Source organism: Pagrus pagrus (genome assembly GCF_965226575.1).
Source record: "Pagrus pagrus genome assembly, chromosome: 16".
Classification (NCBI taxonomy): domain Eukaryota; kingdom Metazoa; phylum Chordata; class Actinopteri; order Spariformes; family Sparidae; genus Pagrus; species Pagrus pagrus.
In genome coordinates, this window is record NC_140200.1 from 1,895,365 (window position 1) to 1,915,757 (window position 20,393).

Here is a 20,393-nt window from a genome sequence, read left to right on the forward strand (position 1 = left end):
CCCCTCTGATGGTTTCCATACAGTCCCTAACTCAGCGTGCAGTTGTAGAGAGGAGGAGCAATAATTCAAAGCAACAGCGAGTTAAAACTGATCCCCAGTCAGTTCTCAAGCATCACTCCACTCTGGGCTCTCTGCAGAGCTGCTCATGGTCACTTTCGTCTAATTGTACTTAAGTGCATGAAGCTGGAAAGTGGCCGGATGAGAGAGGAAGTCTGACTCTGGTCCAGAGCAGAGGGATGAAATGAGCTGTGTGTCGCTGTGGTCACACGAGATGTTTCTGCTCGGGTGGGAAAAAAAAAAAATTTGTTTGTTTACGTCATCTTGATATTTTCCTCGTCGAGCAGGTCACATCGTTCCTTCTGCATCGTAATAGTGTTTTAATTACGAGATGTAACGATGTATGCACATGAGTGTGTGTGTGTGATTGCAGAGTGTGAGTGTGCACGTGCATGTGTGTGTTCCCTGTCAATTCAACACACCAAAAAAAAAAGGAAGTTGTGAATACGGTGTACATTTCAGAGCACATTTCTAACATTATACCATTTGTTCTGAGTGTCATACAAAATGTGTATAGAGAAAAACGACAATAAAATAGTTTGCTATTTGTTTTGTGGACTGTCATGCACAAGAAAAGACAAGAAAAAACAACCGCTTCAAATTCTCAGTGCTTTTTAATTTGTGTTTGACAATATATTTCCTCTTTTTTTTTTTATTGCTATTACAAACTCATTCCCCTAATGCTAATCCCATCGCCACGACTCCATAGCTTCACGGATAAAACCATTAACACTGGTCGTATGCCAACACGTGGGCAGGAAGGAAATAGGAACTTGGTTGAGTCAAACCAAATGTAGCTTATTCATGTGAGTTTATATTCCAACAAAGTGCCAAAAAACATTAAATCTGCCCAAATACGCGGGCTGAACGAGACGATTAAAAAAAAAAAAAAAAGGTATAAAATACTCGTATGTAACTCAAAGCGCACAATATCATGTACATCATAACCACTGTGTAACCACTGGAAGAAGAGAAGAGGGTTGGAAGAAAGAAAAACAGCCAAGTAGCGGTCTAATACATCGGAGCTACAGGGGCAGTAATATGACCTTTGGATAACGTAGGAGAGTATTGTAGGCTTAGCACATCACATGGTCGGAGTCATCGCCGACTTCAGTTCGTAAGGATCAAGTTACAAAGATACAGAAAAACTTCATTTGCATTTCTTTAGGAAAGAAACAAAAAAACTGGTTGAAAGTAAAAAAAGAAAACATGTAAGAGAACAGTTGTTTTTCGTGACGGCTCTCGGGCCCTGATTTATATCCTGTTTTTGATAAAAGTCTCTTTTATCGCTCATTCATCCATCCACCTCTCTGTCTCTCACACTCTCTCCATCGCGCAGCTTGTTGTTTTTTAGTCGGGGAAGCGCTGGCAGGCTTTTTTCCAGCGGCAGGCGGTGCACCACTGATCCTTGCGCTCCACTCCGTACACCTTGCGGCACTTCTTGGCCTCCCCGCGACCCTTCCTGCAGATCAGAAGACACAAGCGGTGTGGATGAGAAGCGATGCGAGATGGCAGAGAGTGCACCACATCAGTCTCTATAAAAGTGAGGCTGAGAGAAATAAACTGATGGCAAATGAAGACGTAATTGAATCAGTTTTATCTTTCCTGGCTGAGCTGTGGAAAATGTGATATTACAGAGGCAGCGAAGTGGAACACAAACTGACGACCTGGAGGAGAAAGACGGTGGAAGCAACGCAGACAACAGCAGCAAAATGATCAGTTCTGCTTTAATTGTTAATCTTTTTCACTTTTCTGATACTGATCTGCATTCAAACACTATAACAGCCTCGCTTTACCATTAAACTTCAACCCAGGAACAGGCAACTGTAACCGATTAATACTCCACAAACATTCCCTCGTTCCAACTTTTTAATTGTGGTGATTTGCTGTTTTTCTCTTTAGATTTTTGAAAGTGAGTCAGACAAGACAAGAAATCTGATGACATCACCTCGAGACGAGCAGGAGCATGATTTTCTGAGTTACATGTATCTAACTTCTCAGTTCGATCAGTTGTGGAACACCAACATTCTCATTTCAGAAAAACATGAGACAGTTTGTAATGTTATACAGAGGGCGTCAGAGCCGAGCTAACTGAGCTAACAAAGCTAGGCAACATTAAAGGTCAGCCGTGGACGACGACATTAACGTTTACATCCTGTGCTGACACGAGCACGAGCCTCATGTCTCTGAGAAGGTGCACGTTTCCTTCTGTGCATTGATACGGTCGACTGATGAAGTCCCGTCTGTTTGGGGGTGAACTGTCCCTTTAATTTGCCCAATACGTTGGTTTCTGACTAAATATCTGCAAAATGGCCATCGTTCCAATCAGCCTCGGCTATATTTTGTGTTTATTACTATAATGTGACATAAATATTACCTGCTCACATGCTAGCACAACTCAAAGCACAACCGCTAGCATGACTGTGGACGATGCCTCACCTGAAGGAACAGTGAGTGCGGGAGGGCGACGCACTCATGGGCTGTAGCCGGTTCTGTTGGAGCCACTGTTCGCCGACACTGACGGACCGGCAGCGAGGTTTCACCATCTGAAGAGACACACAGCCACAGACTGAGTACAATGGAGACTAAGTACAGTATGTACAGTATATAAGTACATTCAGATTGTGTTCCTGCAGGTTATAATGTTAAAATGTGAAATAAAACACTGGACGACAGACAGTCTGTTAGGCAGGTAAACAAACAGACACGGACAGGAGACCCACCGGAGTGTTACTGTGGCCAGAGATGGAGGTGGAGGGGGTCCAAGCCTGGCAGCCGGGGCTCCTGGAGGCCACAGATACCTGGACGGGGCTACAGGCCTGAAGGCAGCAGGAGAGAGGAGACAGCACATGATTCATTATATCTGCAGGACGCAGCCTGTTTCATATGACAAGTCATCAAGTTTCATTTTTGGTTCTGGACTAAAGATATTTCAACGCGCTTTCACTGATTTTCTGGCCACTTGAGGGCAGCAGAAATAAGATATTATCAACACGTAGATAAGGCGTCCATGTTAGCTAACATCCAGCAGACACGGAGAACCATCAGCATTCATTTGAAGTCATGTTTCCGACTATCGCTAGTTTCACAAGCTAGCTGCTCGCTCTGTCTGTCTTGTTTGCTGCTGGACCAGCAGATCTCAGTTGATTGGTTAACGTCTGTGACATCAAACAAAAGCAATGAGCTCAAAGACACTAAAACGTTCAGTAACTGTGGGGGAAACAAACCACAGAAGCTCCACAGAGCTTCTTGAATCGTGAAGCGTTTAAAGCTGAAATGATCACACGAGACTGCTGCTCCATCTGTAACAAGCACCGAGATGTAAGAACATATTATTCCCATGCTAACCAGTTTAGACTGGCTCCCTGTCCCAGCAGCTCGACTCCAGCACACACATTCCTAACTTCAAACATTGATTTAGTCCTTCTTGCCTCAGATGATTTGCCAAATTGTTTTGACTAATCCGTTTATGGCTTCTGATTCTGTCCAGTTGCTGCAACAAACAGAGAGCATCCAAAATGCCACACATTAAATTATCTCTTCCTGCCAAGTTGTTCCCGTTGCCTCCGTCCTGTTTCTGCTCCCTGTGCAGCCCTGAACTCTCCTGCCAGCCCATCCCACCGTGTAGACGGAGAGAAACTGGTCCAAAGCACATTAATATCCACACAGCAGAACATAACGAGGGTGAGTGTTCGCTGCGTTAACCCTGGAGTTACAGTGAGAGCGCACGGACCGGAAAGAAACGTGCTAATGTGAGTTCAACGCCGCGGCCGGGCGTTTTCGAGCCACAAGCCGCCGGCAGCCATGACACACACTGCAAACACTGAGCACTGCTCCACCAGCAGCACTGACCCACACTTCAACCCACACTCCCACTGAGCGGGTCACCGTTAGATTTCTGCAGCCACGAGGAAGACAAAAGACAAATGTGGCAGGAGACGGACACATTCTCCAACACCTGTATCATCAGAAAAAATGCTTATTTTTTATGACATTTTCCAGAAAACTTGTAGAAAGAATGAGTCTGAATGAGACACAGATACGTGGACATCCAGTCCCACACACACCGGGATTTTATTTTATTATTCTGCCCTTTGTAGGCTGCTGAGAGTCTCGCCTCCTTCGGGGGAACGGGCGAGCGCACTCTCTCACTGTCACAAAGCATCCATTTACAGGCTCGGCGGTACGGGGTAAATGCAGGTCACCAGTGAAATGTGCTGCTTTGTGATGCATAAACAAAGTTGTAGCTCATTGGCTCGTTAGAGGGTTATCGGTGTGGGGGCGCCGGGTGAGGAGGACCTTCACAGCGCTGCAGCCGTGTAACATGAGACCGCAGCACAGGCACTGTGGTTACATGTAGATACCGTCCTCTGAGATACGCAGTGGAAACAGTCTGATTACAGGCTGATTTCATGGGGAAATGGTTGAATTTGGGCAACAGGAAACTGGGATGTTTGGAAGGTAAATTCCTGCGTTCACACAGTAAAATCTACGACATTTAATAATTCATGCTAACAAGGGCTGCGCTGTCTCTTTTCATCGCTCTCAGACAATTTCAGCTTCCCAAAAACACGCCGCCTGCTTTCAGACGGGAACTCGACTGCTCCAACAGTTATTTAAAGACAAACGGGGATCTGCAGTGTCAAAAATACACAAGTCCAGTGTGAATCCCAAATCCAAGCGTCACGTACAACATTAAATATCATCTGTTTCTGTTGCCACAAGCCTTTCCATCCAGCGGAGGCTCCTCTGAGACGCTTCATCTTCATCTCTGACACAGCTGAAGTTTCATTAAAGTGATCGTTTCTCTGTCAGCTCTTTCTGTGCTAATCGATGCTATAATCTTATATCATATAATATAAATATATGAGCTGCGTCCCGGCAGGGAAGCAGCTCATATATTTATATTATATGATATAAGATGCTTTGGGGAATGTAAACACTGTTTACTTTGAATCAGAATGACTTTACTGATCTCCACGGGGGGAAACCGCACGCGCACTACATTTAATAATCTGTGATCAGAATGATTTCAGCAGAATTAAATAATTATTGTCCGGGTGACTGAAGCTACAGTGAGCAGGCCCGAACCTCCTCGGAGACAGAGAGCAACACTGCTGCACCCACCTGATAGAGATGCTCTGTGTGGATCTGCCAGAAGCTGCTGGGTGCCGACTGGCTGAGCGGACTGGGCCTGCTCAGGCCGGGCCCGGAGCTGGAGTTGGACCTGGGCCTGTGCGCTGGGGGAATCTGGAGCCCCGAGGCCGGAGGAGAACCGCAGGAGGCCCAGCTGAGATGAGAGGACGAGGCCTGGCCCAGAGCCTGCTGGGGGGGAGCTGGAGTGGAGCTGGCGTCCACGGTGTCACAGGAGATCTTGGTGTAGTAGAAGTCCTCTTCTCTCTGGGACTGATCGGACCCACTGCTGTGTGTGTGTGTGTGTGTGTGTGTGTGTGTGTGTGTGTGTGTGTGTGTGTGTGTGTGTGTGTGTGGACCAGAGGAGACACAGAGGAAAAAGTGTGAGTTGTTTGTTTTCGCTGAACGCAGCCTGCACTGTGGCCCAGATATAAAAATCCCCAAAATGTTTCATCACATCCTGTAACTAAGTCAGAGCTCTTTCACAACCTGAAAATTTTATTCCCTCCTGTTTTTTTAATGTTGTTTTTCAGCTCTGAAATGTTCGACGGGGCTAAACTGTCTGCGTTTCCCTCCGCCTCACGCAGCCAGACAACAATGGAGGTCTGCTCTGAAGCTGAAACTGTTAAAAAAAACTGTCACTCGATATTTCCTTTATATTCTAGAAAATACAAACGAGTGGGTTTGTCAGTAACACCACATATAACTGCCTGAAAACAAAAGGGGGCCTCTGCCTTTCTTTACATATTTCAAGAAAAATCCAACACAACTGATTGTTCATGTTAAATCAGAAGTTTTTAACTAACCCCAGATGCAGCACACGGATATGTCTTTTTATTCCAACTGAAGACGTTAGCACCTTGCCACAACTGGGCCAGAGACACCTGTACACACCTCTGAACGAGCTCTGTGAGAGAGAACACAGCACAGGTAAGGTCCAGGAGACAGGCCGGGACAGACACAACGCAGAGACACACAGTAAAGACAGAGACCACATGGTGCTGAACATATCGAGCTACGCACCTTTGGCTTTTTGGCATTAAGCTCGTCTCCCTGCTCCAGTTCCATGTGCAGGCCTTCATCAGGACTGCTGTCCAGCTCGGTGACGGACGGCGAGGGGGCGGGACTCACATTGCCGTGGTCCCAGCTCCAGTAGCCGCTGCTGCCGCTGTCGGAGAGCTCGCCGCCGCCACACTCCATGTCGGCCGGTGACGACGAGCCGGCTGGAGAACAGGAAGATTCAGAAGTTAGTTTTCAAACGAGTTCCACATGAACTATTTTCTCTCGATGCTGTCAACGTGCCATCCTGGTTGTTCTGTCGTAGCTGTCAGAGAGTTCACAGGGAACATATACCTCATGGTTTAGATATCAAATGGTCTGTTAAAACAGACTCATGCATGTCAGACTGCTGCTCTGCTCTGCGTCCATCCTACAGAGAGCAGCAGGTGACCACAGCGGTGACAAGGATGTGTGACAGGGAAAGTAGACCGAGTAGTTGCTGCTGCTGCTGTCATGAGTCCTGTGAGTTTCCTCAGTCAGACATATGAGCCATGTTTCCATAATGAGTCTGGTGCGTTTCCATAAACTGTTTTGAGTTAATGAACTCTGCTACGTAAAGCGTAACTTGGTCAGACGATTGGTCAGGGACAGGGTGACGGGTGTTTCCAAGAAAAGCAGCGGGATCCATAAAGATGCTACAACAGCAGAGAGATACGCATCTGATATTAAAGCTGTCTGACGTGATTTCACTCAATGAATCTGCAGTTCAATATATTTTACTAACTGAGCAGAAAGCTTGGATGTGGATATTTGCTTTAGTCCCACTGTTGATTTTACTGCATGTAATAGCCTCACAAATAGTCTTTTATATAATAATTTAATTTAAAGAAAATACTTCTTGTTACTCAGTGCATGTTTTTCTTTAACATATGAAACAGGCTGTCTACAGATCCTGGTCTGAATCAGATTTCTGCAGTCGACAGCTGCAGACTGAATTTTTAAATCAACACTTTCTAATAAGTCATAAAGTGTTTAGAAGTTTTAAACAATGTCTTTACAACTATAAGATATAAATAGTGACAAACCAATAAAAGTTCATGACAGTTTATTCATGACTGCACTGTTAGAAAGATTAACCACCAGCCGAGGACGCTGTGTGAGAACGTGTTTATGGAAGCAGCAGCAGGGACACTGGTGAGACTGTGTGCTGCTGAGCTGAGACAAACCTGGTCCAGGATCTGTTTGTGGAGGACTCTGCACCACGGGGCTGCAGGACAGACTGGTCAGAACCATGGCTGCCATGATCTCATCCATCTCCACCGACTCCGGACTGCGGAAACTGGAGATGAGACACAGGAACATCCTCAGCCTGGAGCACGATGACGACCCGCCTCGCGCTCTCAAAGACACACTGCTACGTGTCACTCACCTGTACGGTGCCTCTCTGGTAGCGGACGTGTTGCCGAGGTGCATTGTGGGTCCCACAGTTTGTAACCCTTGCGGCAGGTGAACTGACGTCTTGTTCTTGTGATGCCCGCTCTCCATGAATGCTTTCTGAGCCTGGACACAGCTGCCTGCAAACACCTTCAGACACATTAACAGAGAAATGAATCCCCGTTCGGTCAGTGAATGTATGGAAACTGACACGGACGATCTCTGTTAGGACGACTTGTTTACGTGAGTCTTTGTTGCCCTGAAACCGAATCTCTCTGCTGCCGCGATTAAAGCAGTTAAAGTATTTCCTGTCCATCTGTGGTGTCCTGCCTGCAGACAGCACGACCTGCCAGGATGACTGTATGAGGAGGACGTGGGTGCCAGCCACCGACTATGGAAGGTTTTAAAGGCCGAAACTAAAATGCAATAAATAAAAAATAAAAAATATGTATTCTGTATTATTTTCCATCTAATTTTATTACATATATGTTGGTATATATATATTACACAAGTTCGATGTAAGTGGTCACATTTAAAGCAAAGTTTTTCTGTCACATCGAGTCAGAATGAATAAATTAAATTACTTTGAGGACGATACATATCGACTGCTGTCCGTTTTATTGTCTTTGTTCTGTCGGTTGGTTTGTCAGCAGAATGACACAGAGTGCTGAAACCTTTCACAAACCTTGGATAGAGGATGTGTGTTGGCCCAAAATTAGACCTCATTAACTTCTGGTGTTTTCTTTCTCACTTTCTTTAACATGTGACATTCAACATTTTCTTTCCTTCCCCAGGGAGTAATACATGGATCAAAAATCAGCTGCGTTTAGGAGGCTGGTTTGAGCGACTATAATCTGATGTGGATCCAAATAAAAATCTGGATCGAGCAGGTTTAAATATGTTTTATTTGCGGGGACTGTTGGGTCTTGGCGGAGGTATGCGCTCTACTGTGTGCTATTCTAGTTGCATATTAAACACATAACATACGTGGATGAAAATCTTTGAGTGTAAAAAAATAATAATCTAATAAAACACTGTTGATGCATGTTTAATTATATTTCTTTACATTTTCATTTATTTATTTTTGTATTTATATTTTTAGTTTCAGCCCTTAAAGCCCTCCGTACACGACCACGTACTTCATTATGTCCAACACACGGGGAGAAGATAATAATCCACTTCCTTTTTCTCAATGGCTCTAAACTTTTACTTAATATTCATCCTATCATCTAAATTTACCCATAATGCCATGCAAGACTGAATATTGCAGAGTATAAGTTTATTCACGTGTGAACCCAAACTGCCCAGATGACTGAAAGACAGAAAGCCTGGACGTTTAACAGTGTAGACAGAGAAAGTAACACGTTGCAGTAATCTAACACGTTACTAATAATATCTCAGTAATATATTACATTGCATTGTGAGAGTAACTTGCCCCACGCTGGATATAAAACAAACATTCATCATGTCAGCCTCGTCTCTCTCCATCTACTCACCAGAGTGTGCTGCGGCCCGTCTGGCCCGTTGCCGCTGCGCGTCGTTGTAGAGACGCAGGCCCGGGGTCCCGACGGGCAGACAGCCGTCCCGCCTGGCCCCGCTCCAGCTCTGTCCTCAGGTCCCATAGCTGCCATGGTGCTGCTGCACACAGTGAGGGGACTCAGCACAGTGTCACACCTCCCTGCAGACAAGACACCGGGGACCGCCATGAGCTTTGAACCGACCAAAATATCTCACTGCGTTTGCCAACAACTCTGCAGCAGAGCAACATTCCTACAATCCGCTAAACAGGAAGAAGGAGAAGGAGCGAAACAGCAGATCAGCGTCGCACTTCCAGAACTCAAGAGAGACGAATCCCAGAGAGAATGATTATAATCGAAGGAGCAGAGGTCAAGGCATCCTCAAATTTACAAATCTAGCTTCAAAAACACTGGATCCTACATTTCCCATAATGCACAGCCAATAATACCTTTCATTCAACGCCCCCCGCCTCCTAAACGCCTACACCGTGTCTCTGGTGGAGGATAAATGACATCATCAGGTTCTCCTCCTGACAGGTGGAGTGCCCCTTTAAATGATGCATTCAAATCCCATTTCTACAGCATAATATTCACCATGAATGTCTCTAATCAACTTTTGTCGTAACATCTAGACGGCTTCCTTTTAAAAAGCATGAAGCGAAGAAGGAACGATCCAACTAAGACGAATGTGCTCACAGAGAATAAATATTGTGCTCTGTGATCCAAACAGAAGGCAGCGTGTTGGCAAACACTGCATCTCTCTGCCTGACGGTGCAGAGCGAGAAACAACCACAGAGGGTTTGAAACGAGCAGGACCCTGAAGGGAACACAGACTCGGGTGGACTTGGACCAAAATCTCGCTGTAGTTTTGTTGCCTCCTCCACCGGAGGACGTGACTGATAACGTGCTTCCCGCAGACGTAATCTGACGTCTGGGTGCGTTCACTGTGGCCCAGAGTGGCAAAATGGGGGCAACGCTGCATTCAGGGGCACGTGGGAATTAAGCTTGAGGTTGGAACGGTGCAAGACTTTAAGACTCATAACCAGCTGATAAAATATTGTTTCACAGTATCACGGTATACGGTATCACAGAGGTATTATTATTATCATTATCAGTTATAATGACCCTTAAAGGAATGAAAACAAAGTGGTTTAATGTTCAACAAACACAAAATATTAGGTCCTGACGGACATGAAACTGGATTTAAACTTAAAATATATGTTTTCCTAATAACACTACTGTGGAAGAATTTAATACTTTAAAAAAATACTTTTTTGTTTAAATTCACAAAACAATTTTAAGACGTCAGCATTCTTCACTACTTCCTGAAATGATGCAGACGTATTTTTGTATCCAACAGGGTTTGTTTTTGTTGTGATGATGATGATCAGTGATGAAATGTAACTAATTACATTTACTCAAGTACAGTTTTGAGGCAGCCTACTTGTACTTCACTTGAGTGTTTCCTTTTATCTGCTGCTTCCACTCCACTACATTTATTTGATTACTTTGCAGATTACATGCTGCATTAGAGTAGTGCAATTTCAAATTACATTATTTTATTGACAATCGGATAAAAGAAAAGGAAACACCGATTCCAATAATTTTTACAACACAATGATTATTTGTTGGTTTCCATTATTATTATCAGAATCTTTTTTTCACCATATAAGTTTTCACATACGAGGAATTTGCTGTGGTCTGTCTGTGCAAAACAAACAACACTAGAAATAATTGAAAGATATAAATGGAGATGAAAAATAGAGAAATACAGACAATAACACATGAATGGACAAAAATATAAACATAGAAAAAACAGTAGAACAATACGTAGAAGAGGGAGTGCAAAATGTTTGACATGGATTGTGTTTTATGATTATTATAATTAGTAGTAGTGTTATTAAAAGTACATAACAGCACAATAAGCTGCCACTCCTTTATACTGTGTACAATTGTATAAATTGTGGCTTCATCACAAAGTGAATAGTTTCCAAAATATTTAATAATTTTAAATTAATATCTTTGACATGTTTTGTACCATAATTACTGATTTTCCATACAGAAGTGCGGGTCAACACTGAGTTTCCATTGATAAAACTCACCTCTCCCATTTTTTCCCCTGCACCCGAACGCAGCATAAAGCCCGATTTCCCCCCACCTTTCGTCCAATCAGCGCGCAGCTTCGGTAGTAAACAAGCGGCGCAGTGTAGGCAGGGAGCCGCCGCTGATTGGCTGAGCGCAGATTTGTCGGACACACACCCCCTTTCTCACAACGTGTTCGGACACGAGTTTCGCCGGGAGGGACCGGGCCGGACCGGGGGCTCGCGGGCCGCTGCTGCTGCAAACAACCGTCTGCTGAGCGGAGCGCGCGGAAACACACACTTTAACGGTCCAAACGCAACACGTGACTGATGTGTGAGCGGAGGGCTGAAGGTGTGTGTGTGTGTGTGTGTGTGTGTCTGTGACAAACACACAACAATCACGTCATCCCCCAGCAGCGCAGTGGAGACACGCGCACGGCTCACACACAGTCTGACGCGAGGCGGTGAAATCCCTGAGAGTCCATGTTGCACACGGTGGTACCGCCTCCGAGTCCAGAACCAGCACTTTCCCCGAGCACATATCACACGAACGTCCTTTGTCCTGGTGGTTCTGACGTGTTGGAGCGTAACAACGCTGCAGAAGTGATAGTTTAACCATCCGGATCTCCACCCAGCAGAACCAGCCGCGTCCCTCCCCCCCTCAGCGGCTCACAGGGAAACATTTCTATCCGCCATGCACAAAAACAACAACAACAACAAAAAGCCCGTGAACACAACACAGCACAACACGTCCACGTCGCGCTCACCTCGGTCCGGTCCGTCCCGTCGGAGCTGCTGCAGCAGCGGGTCGGCTCGGCTCGGCTCGTCTCTGCCTGGCTGTCCCGCCGCTCGCCGGCTCTTCAGTCTGGCCGGGGAGAGGAGGAGGAGGAGGGGGGCGGCTCGGTCGGATACGCGCCTACGTGCGTCTGCCTGCTGAACCAATGCGGGCGGTGACAGCTGGACGGAGCGCAGAGACACCGACCTGCAGCCGCACAAAGGATGATGTAGGTGAGGGGTTACCGGAGCAGCAGCATCCTCACTGCCTGTCTGTCTGCCTGTCTGACTGACTGTCTGTCTGTCTGCCTGTCTGACTGTCTGTATGACTGTCTGTCTGCCTGACTGTCTGTCTGTCTGTCTGACTGACTGACTATCTGTCTGTCTGCCTGTCTGTCTGCCCGCCTGTCTGCCTGTCTGTCTGTCTGACTGCCTGTCTGCCTGCCTGTCTGTCTGAAGCTCATACAAATAGACCATTAACGTTTATTATCTGATGTTACTGAGTCACATGAGCTTCTGTCCCTATAATAAATGAATAAATAACACAGAGAAATGTATTTTCTTTAAAAATAAAAAAAAATTAAACTGTATTTTTTGTCTTTTTAACAAATAAAGTGCAATAACACAACTCCAACGAACATCTTCACACATACACGCACATATGGACATAAAACACCACAAAATAATAAAACACAGCGAGACATAGAGGGAGAGAAAGGTCCTAGTACACCTTTATATATAATATGCAATATAATAATATAAGATACCTGTAAAAACAGAGTTTACAGGCAGACAGACTGAGGCCTGATGAGTCTTTGAAACCGGTCTTACAGCATTTTTAACATTTGACTGCACGTCTCTTCACACGTTTCTTTTTTGCACCTGGACTCTTGATGCCAACAGACTCGTTTCATTCTGCACAGCCTTCATTCAGATGCTGCTGTTTATTAGGTTCTTACAGTATTTATCTATTTATTTATTTATTTATTTGCAAAGGTTTTATCTAAGTTAATATTTTCTCTATCTATCTATCTATCTCTGCTCCTGAACGCCTCGTCAGTAGTCCCGCCTTTAATCCTGTAACTTTGTGACATCACAGTACGTCACCATGTCATAATTTTATCCTAGCGGCTAGTTGGCTCCTGAGAATTAATTTAGCACAGCTGCTCTGTTGCATGTTAGGGATGTTGGCTCAGGCGTGTGCGAGCTGACCAATCAGAGAAGACTGGGTATTCGGGGGGTCGGGGCCTTAAAGAGACAGGAGCAGAAAACAGAGCGTTTCAGACGGAGGGGGAAGACGGAGCTGCAGCACTGGACAGAAAGAGAGCACTGATGTGTTTTATGAACATTAGATCATATAAACCTGTTCTCATAGTAACCCAGAATGAAACTATGAACCTGAAAATGAACATAATATGTCTCCTTTAACAAAATATTGCAAAACCCAGCAGCAGATAGAAAAACAGCCCTCTGTCTGCAGAGTTTCCTGTTTGTGGTTGTGCCAGCAGAAGATGTGACACAGTTATCAATGCAAATAAGATTTATGTAACATCGTTTATAGACACAATGCAAACATTTATCAGATGTACCATGAACTCATCCAGTCATCACTGTACATCATGATAGTGACGTTTATTGAGGGATATTGTGAACATATTCAGGTTACAGCGCTGAAACAAAACAAAGATCAATGATCAGTTTTAATCAATAACTCAACACTTAAAAAAAAACCTGCTGATACCGTCACACACAGCATATCAACCCCCAACATCACGTGACACATCCCCTGAATTGAGATCAAACACTGCTTGCATGTGTGCTTCCAGTCTGTGTGTGTGAGTGTGTGTGTGTGTGTGTGTGTGTGTGCGTGTGTGTGTGTGTTTGAGAGACCGGATTAGTGTCGGCTGTCTGCACCCTCTCCACCAGACATCCAGTCAGCAGGGATTTTAGGGTCTGAGCAGTGACACAGAGAGAGACACAGAAACTCAATCCTAGTCCCAATCTGATTCCCAAACCAGACAGACTTCCTTCTCCTCCAGCCTCGTTCATTAATGCTGCCGTGTTAACTCCACAGGCCGTATGGCGACAGCTTTGACCGGGTAGACGGCCTGACGTGAAGACAATGAATTTACAAAAGCTAGACAGAAGATTTCAACGAGACATTAATGTTGTTATATAACAGGCAGGGATGATTTTAAGGGTGGTGCGGTCGAGGTCTGGACGGGGGGTGTTGCCGACATTTTGGGTGGATGCTTATTGGCTGCAGTCCAGTTTTAGGTCATTACAAAATGAGATACCCTCAGTTAGAAATAAAGGCTCATCTGCTCTTAAACAGGACACAGAGTCTGCAGCCACACTAGAGGATGGCATTGCTAACATGCTAATCTGAGCAGGTTAAATGTTTACCTTTGCAGATTAGCACAGAAGCAAAGCACAGCCGAGGCTGAGTGTCATCGGTGTTGAATGTATTTAGTCATAAACCAAAGTGTTGTTGCTGTGATGACCCTGCTGAAGGGGAACATGAATGTTTCATGACAATCCATGAAACAGTTGTTGAGGCTTTTCAATCCAAACCACAAATATTAACCTCATTTCATTCAAATAAATAAATAAATGGTGGCACCAGAGGAAAAGTCAGGGGATCATTGAAGTCAGTACCATTCATCATCTTGTATCATGAACATCTATATTCTGACCAGACTATAAACAACTCTCAACCTCATGGTGGCGCCAGAGGAAACATCAGGGGAGCAGTGGGTCAGAGGATTACACAGTAATCCATCCAATAGTTGTTGAGATATTTCAGTCTGGACCAAAGTGCTGGACCGACTGGCACGACCATCCTTTGAGTCACAGGACTAGTTAAAGGTAACGCCTGTCTGTTGTGTGTCTACCAGCTAATTACTGAGGAGAATATTAACAGGTGCTTGTTTCATATTTCATCCAAATCTAAATTCAAAGAGCTCAAATACTGTTGATCACAAGGGAATGATTGAACTTTCAGTGCCTTTCATATGACGGACTTAAACACCATAAAAACTCAATTTAAAGGAAAAGTTTAACTCTCAGTCACTCAGCTTATCAGCTCTACCAGGACTGTGTGGGTGCAGTTTGATTGACGGCGACCAAACAACCCAGCAGATGTTCTGACATTACTGAGATGTGGGACGTCCCGCTGCCCCGCCCAAACACAAAGACAGAGATCTCTCGTCTCTGTGGCCTGATATCTCTAAAAATCAGCTACTCTCACCAAAACTATAGGTAGACTACAGGCAAGAGGGAAAACATTTAGATTTTGTGGTGAACTGTCCCTTTAGGCGGACCACATTGCTCATAAGAAAGAGAGGAAATAGGTTTTCAAGGCCTTTAATGTAGAGTGGCAAGAGAGAGGCAGTACCGCTGACATCTGTGTTGTCACACTTGGGTGTGTTTTATTTGGACAGTTCGGCGGATTAATGGAGCGACAACTGGCATTACAGGAATGACGACTCCACCCTGCTGTGTGACCTTTGGTTTGAATGCTCAGCGAGGCCGGGTGCCACTCCCATCCCATCACATTCAGCCAGGATGGGGTGGAAAGGATGGCTTTAAAACCGTCTTTGAGTCCAGAACACAATAGAACCAACCGAGTATCATGAATACCAGACGTGTTTTCTGCAGCAGCTGCAGATACAGTCAGCGGCAGACTGACAAACACTGGAACAAATGGAAAAATACAAAATACAAACATAAAGTTAATCCCTTAACTGACAGTGAAAATGCACCGAAACTTAAAAAATCCCTACATAAGAAAAAGTCACTCCCTCTATTGTCCCGTCCAGCACAACAACGGCAGCAGATGAATAAATATGATTTTAAAGTTTCATCCCACATACAACCCTGCTGTTGATTTCATTAGTTTCCATGCAGCATAAATCAGTTTAGCTTAGCTTAGCTTAGCTTAGAATGACAATGGGGAAACAGCTAGAAGTCCATCGACCAGCACCTTTTAAAGCTGACAAGTTAACATTACAAAGTCATGTGTCATTTCTTTAATTCGTACCAAGACCAAAAAGCAAAAAAACTGAGACATACTTTTTCTTGGCTGGGTGCAGTGACTTCCTTGTCAAGCTCGTGGTGATGACAGGACTGCAGGAAGTCACCGGTCTGGCCAAGAAATAGTTACACTGTGTAACCCGCCTGTTAAACTAATAATTAAACCACAGTCTGAGCTAGAAGTTTCACTGGAGACTGTTGTCCTCCACTTTATGCTAGCTTCATGACAAAACTGTACTGGGTTCACTTAATAGTGGAAACTAGTCTTTTCCCTGAGCAGGACGACAAAGTCACCAGTGTTAAAAATGCATTGTGAGTGAGCACACGTCGGAGGTGACCTGACACCTGAACAGTTTAGTGGCAGCCCTCAAAAACTGGACAAATACGCCTGAAATCAACACCTCTTAATATCTCAGGTCCAAATATCTCCAGAGTTTAACGTGAATGATGAGAGACTGTGAATGAGAACAGGTCCTGTGTGATGACAGAGAAACAACAGAAGAACATACAAACTTTAATTGAGCTAGTTGACAGAAAGTCTTAATGTGAAGGTCTCTGGTCGGATTAATTCAGGACTCCTGCTTGTATCCAGATCAGTGAAGGCTGTCACGAGGTCCAGGTGTGGATGGTGGCTCAGACTGGCAGAAGAAAGATCCAATGTTTCCTCCTACCTCTCCTTTTCCATTCATCTGTCCATTTGAAACAATGTTAATGTGGAAAACTGGGGTTCTCGAGTTTGATTCGTCCTCTTTTCCTGCTTCTTGATTGTGTCGGGGGCGGTGGGGGTTAGTGTTCAGGGCCGCGACTGGCTGGTTAGTTGGTCTCCGTACGACTTCGGTCGAGCGTGCTGGCGGGCATGTCTCTGTGGCTCCTCCAACCTATGGAGGCGTCTGGGAGTGGAGATGAAATGAAAAACGTGAGTGAAATGCAAACGTTTTATTGAGAAGTTGTTTTTGTGTTTGTCAGATCAGATCAGCTCACCGGTGGTATCTCCTGTCTTCGTGCCAGCGACCCCATTGGCTCCTCCTGCTCCTCCTGCACCTCCTGCTCCTCCTGCTCCGTCAATCTGTCGTAGAGAGAGACAGATGGACAGTGAGGACATAATGTAAGTACAATATTCACCTTATTATCAGCCAAAGTACAGAGTGGTGTCCCACAGTTTAATTATAAAGCTCCTCCGTGTGATAAAAACGGTTAGCGGTTGCTAACAAGTGTCTAAATGAGACTACAGAGGTTGTCGGGGACATTAAACGTCCTCACAGCGAACACGGAGACTCGTCTCCTCACTAGTCCGTCTTTACAGGCCCACTTTAGTTACACACTGTTCTCACTCTGACTTTACAACTTGTACATTGATCAGTTTATAGAAACCTGGATAGTAATTGTGCAGTCAGACGCTCAGTGGTGGAGACGTTTGAGTCATGTGACCGTGATGTCGTCTGTTTGTAGCCTAGCATTAGCTTTTTACTGCTACACATTTAATTTAACAAAAAGAAGTTGATTAACTTTTTACATGGTTCACAATTAATTCAAATACAGAATAATACGCTCATATGGTCGATATAGAGCTAGCAGCCAGTTAGCTTAGCTTAGCACAAAGACTGGAAACAGGGTAACAGCTAACCATCATCTCGTCTTTGGACAGAGCTGTTTTCCTGTTTCCAGTCTTTGTGCTAAGCTAAGCTAACTGGCTGCTGGGGGTAGCTTCCTATTGATTTTATAGACAGACTATCTCTTTAATTGTTATTTATAGACATAATTGATTAAAAAACAGACTTTGTTATTTTGTCTTTGCATATACATGTTTACATTATGGATTTCCATTAGAAACATTAAAATTACAACATAGCATTTTTATTACTGATTCTTTATTTAACACCCAAAGCTTTTGTCAGTATTGTTAATATTAGTCATATTCAGAGTTATGGTGCACCAACAATATTCTTCCTTATACTATTTGTTACATAATTAGACATTTTCATTGACAGTCGACTTTATTTTCATTTGTCTAATGGGTCTGCACGGTTTGACTCTAATGAGGCCAATAACAGCTACAATATCAAAGCCCTACTGTCCCGCTGAGTGCTGACAATCAGACACTTATTGCTCCTAATTGGCAGCTAATGGACTCCAATAGATACCACACGCTACATTAAGATATTCAAGGTGATGTTGCATGAATGGAGTGAAGAAAGAGGGAGTTCATACCGTTATGCCGCTCACGTCATACGCGTTGGTGGTGTTCCTGCGGATGACAACAAAGAAAGTTAGATTCATTTTAGATTCAGTGTTGTGATGGTCAGCCAGTCGCTTATCCAAGACTTGAGACTTGACTTTGACTCGTTTTATCAAGACTCGAGACAAAACCTGGGATTTTCTTAATGAGATTTTAGACTTGACTTTGACTTTATTTCAAAAGACTTGAGACAAGACTAGATTTGGACTTCCTCTGATGAAGACATGTGACTTGACTCTTGACTTGAGCAGGACTTGATTTACTCAAAAGACTCGAGCTCTGGTGCATTTGCCCCCGAAGTTACACATAATAAAAGACCTCCCTCAGCACTTTAAAATATAATACACAAAGATTTTGAAACTTGTCGGTTGATTTTGAGAGATCACACGTCTCCCAGGTATTATTCGATCCTTCCTCCAGATAATCTTTGTCTAAACTCGATCAACATACCATGGCACGAGGCGTGTTCCCCTCCTTTTAATATACACATATTTTCTGAGTTGTGAGTTATGATTGCCATCTATCACGACTGTCCCATTCAGGTTTCATACCTCTATGTGAGTACCAAGCCCAGGAATGTGCAGAGATATATTGCAGAAGATAAGACTATTGTCTCACCCCCCGGTGCCTCTGTGTCACCGTCGCTGGTATGTTTCATGTGACAGTAATGCATCAATGGGTGTGTAAACATACACATGCATGCATATTTGTGTGTGTTAATCCACCTACACACAAAAACACGCACAAAGATCTGATTACAACTGTCCAAGGCTAATGTTTTCCAAGCCCAGCCCTTTTCTTTGCTCAACTACAGTGGCCTTAAAACGAAGTTTTATGATCATACGTCTCTGCCTCCTCCTCAACCAGGAAACACCCTTCACCAAAAACCACCTATCGAGTCGAACAAGTCCGTGAAAAAGTGATTAATAGCAAAACAGGAAAGTGAATCAGCTCCGAACAGGAGACGACTTGTCCTGTACTGGGTGGCAGTGTTGATCACGATTACTCACACATGAGGTGACACTGTTCTTAATACCTTTAAATCCCGCTGAGTGACAGCAGTCAGGAGCGCAAATGACCTGAGGCAGCTTATATTTTATAGATAGATACTAAAAATAACCTCACTTTAAATTATAATGTTCCCCTCACCTGTGACATCTGGCACAAAGGCCGACGAGAGTGATGCTAAGGACGAGGAAGACGACGAGGGAGATGATGCCCACCTCTGGGGAAGAGAACCAACCCAACATGTCACCCATGCCCACTGGAGCCATCGTTGTTCTGGTGCTCTGTGAAGAACGACGAAAGTGTCAATGAAAGTTTGGTGCACGTTGTTCCTGAACAACCAGGTAGCGGGTCGTGGGAAAAAAGGCTGTTAAATCTTTTACAATCACTTTTCTCCATTAGATAGAAATGTGATGACGTCCAGTGAACAAACAGCGTCGCACAAACTGGAATTCAAATGAACAAATGAACCATAATGATACACAGTATAACAAAAAACACAGGGCTCAGTACTTACGTTGCTGCTTGACTCGACTGGAGCTCTGTCAGAAACTGCTGCCAGTCATTCAGCTGCCTTCACTTTATGTGGCTCACGGCAGGCAGACGACTTTGAGGGAGGGACTCGCTTCATTTGTGTCCTGTCTGTGTGTTATAAAGGAGGTGTTGACACAAGCCCATAAACAGCCCATTGTTTGTCCTCGTCGCTGAACTACAGCCGTACCTGATCTCCTCGACACCTGACACGCCCGTGGCTTCCAGGAAGGCATGTGTTTTGCCAAAATGACTGAAACTTAGAAAGACGGTGATTAAAACAAACAACAACGCTGGTGTTGGTTCATGTGTGTGGTGTGGGCTGACACACACATTCACACAACACCTCCCCCTAGCAGCAGTTTACATGACTGCAAAAGATTGGCAGCTGTTTACAGGTATGGGGCGTTTTCATACTCCGATACGTTCACATTTGAAATATGCAGGCATTTAGTTGTGTCTGACGTTCGCAGTATTTATCACAACTCACCTTTTATACAGTATTTCTGATGATAAAGCGGCTACACAGACTCCAGGGTCTCACAGAGTCACTGACATTTATACTTTTAATTCCCCTTTGGAAAGCAGATG

The 20,393-nt window shown here is 44.5% G+C and overlaps 2 protein-coding genes across 3 annotated transcripts; both read right to left on the bottom strand.

The window, feature by feature from the left end:
- Window positions 1-652: 652 nt before the first annotated feature.
- znf395b (zinc finger protein 395b) lies at window positions 653-12,271 on the bottom strand. Of its 2 annotated transcripts, none has more exons than XM_084377139.1 (10): window positions 11,989-12,271; window positions 9,120-9,301; window positions 7,619-7,773; window positions 7,416-7,528; window positions 6,214-6,413; window positions 5,997-6,097; window positions 5,185-5,476; window positions 2,781-2,876; window positions 2,497-2,603; window positions 653-1,519 (listed from the first exon to the last, which is right to left on the bottom strand). In XM_084377139.1, exons 2-10 carry the CDS (start codon window positions 9,252-9,254, stop codon window positions 1,408-1,410), a joined length of 1,311 nt encoding a protein of 436 aa, XP_084233265.1. In that variant the 5' UTR covers window positions 9,255-9,301; window positions 11,989-12,271; the 3' UTR covers window positions 653-1,407. The 2 variants fall into 2 exon arrangements, with proteins under 2 accessions (XP_084233265.1, XP_084233264.1); XM_084377138.1 differs by having other exon boundaries at window positions 5,185-5,479; window positions 11,989-12,269.
- A 3,094-nt stretch (window positions 12,272-15,365) lies between these two features.
- On the bottom strand, window positions 15,366-20,061 carry LOC311271419 (uncharacterized protein). Its single transcript, XM_084377063.1, has 6 exons — window positions 19,993-20,061; window positions 19,789-19,913; window positions 19,416-19,555; window positions 18,239-18,275; window positions 17,012-17,096; window positions 15,366-16,920 (listed from the first exon to the last, which is right to left on the bottom strand). Exons 3-6 carry the CDS (start codon window positions 19,538-19,540, stop codon window positions 16,844-16,846), a joined length of 324 nt encoding a protein of 107 aa, XP_084233189.1. The 5' UTR covers window positions 19,541-19,555; window positions 19,789-19,913; window positions 19,993-20,061; the 3' UTR covers window positions 15,366-16,843.
- Between the last annotated feature and the right edge of the window lie 332 nt (window positions 20,062-20,393).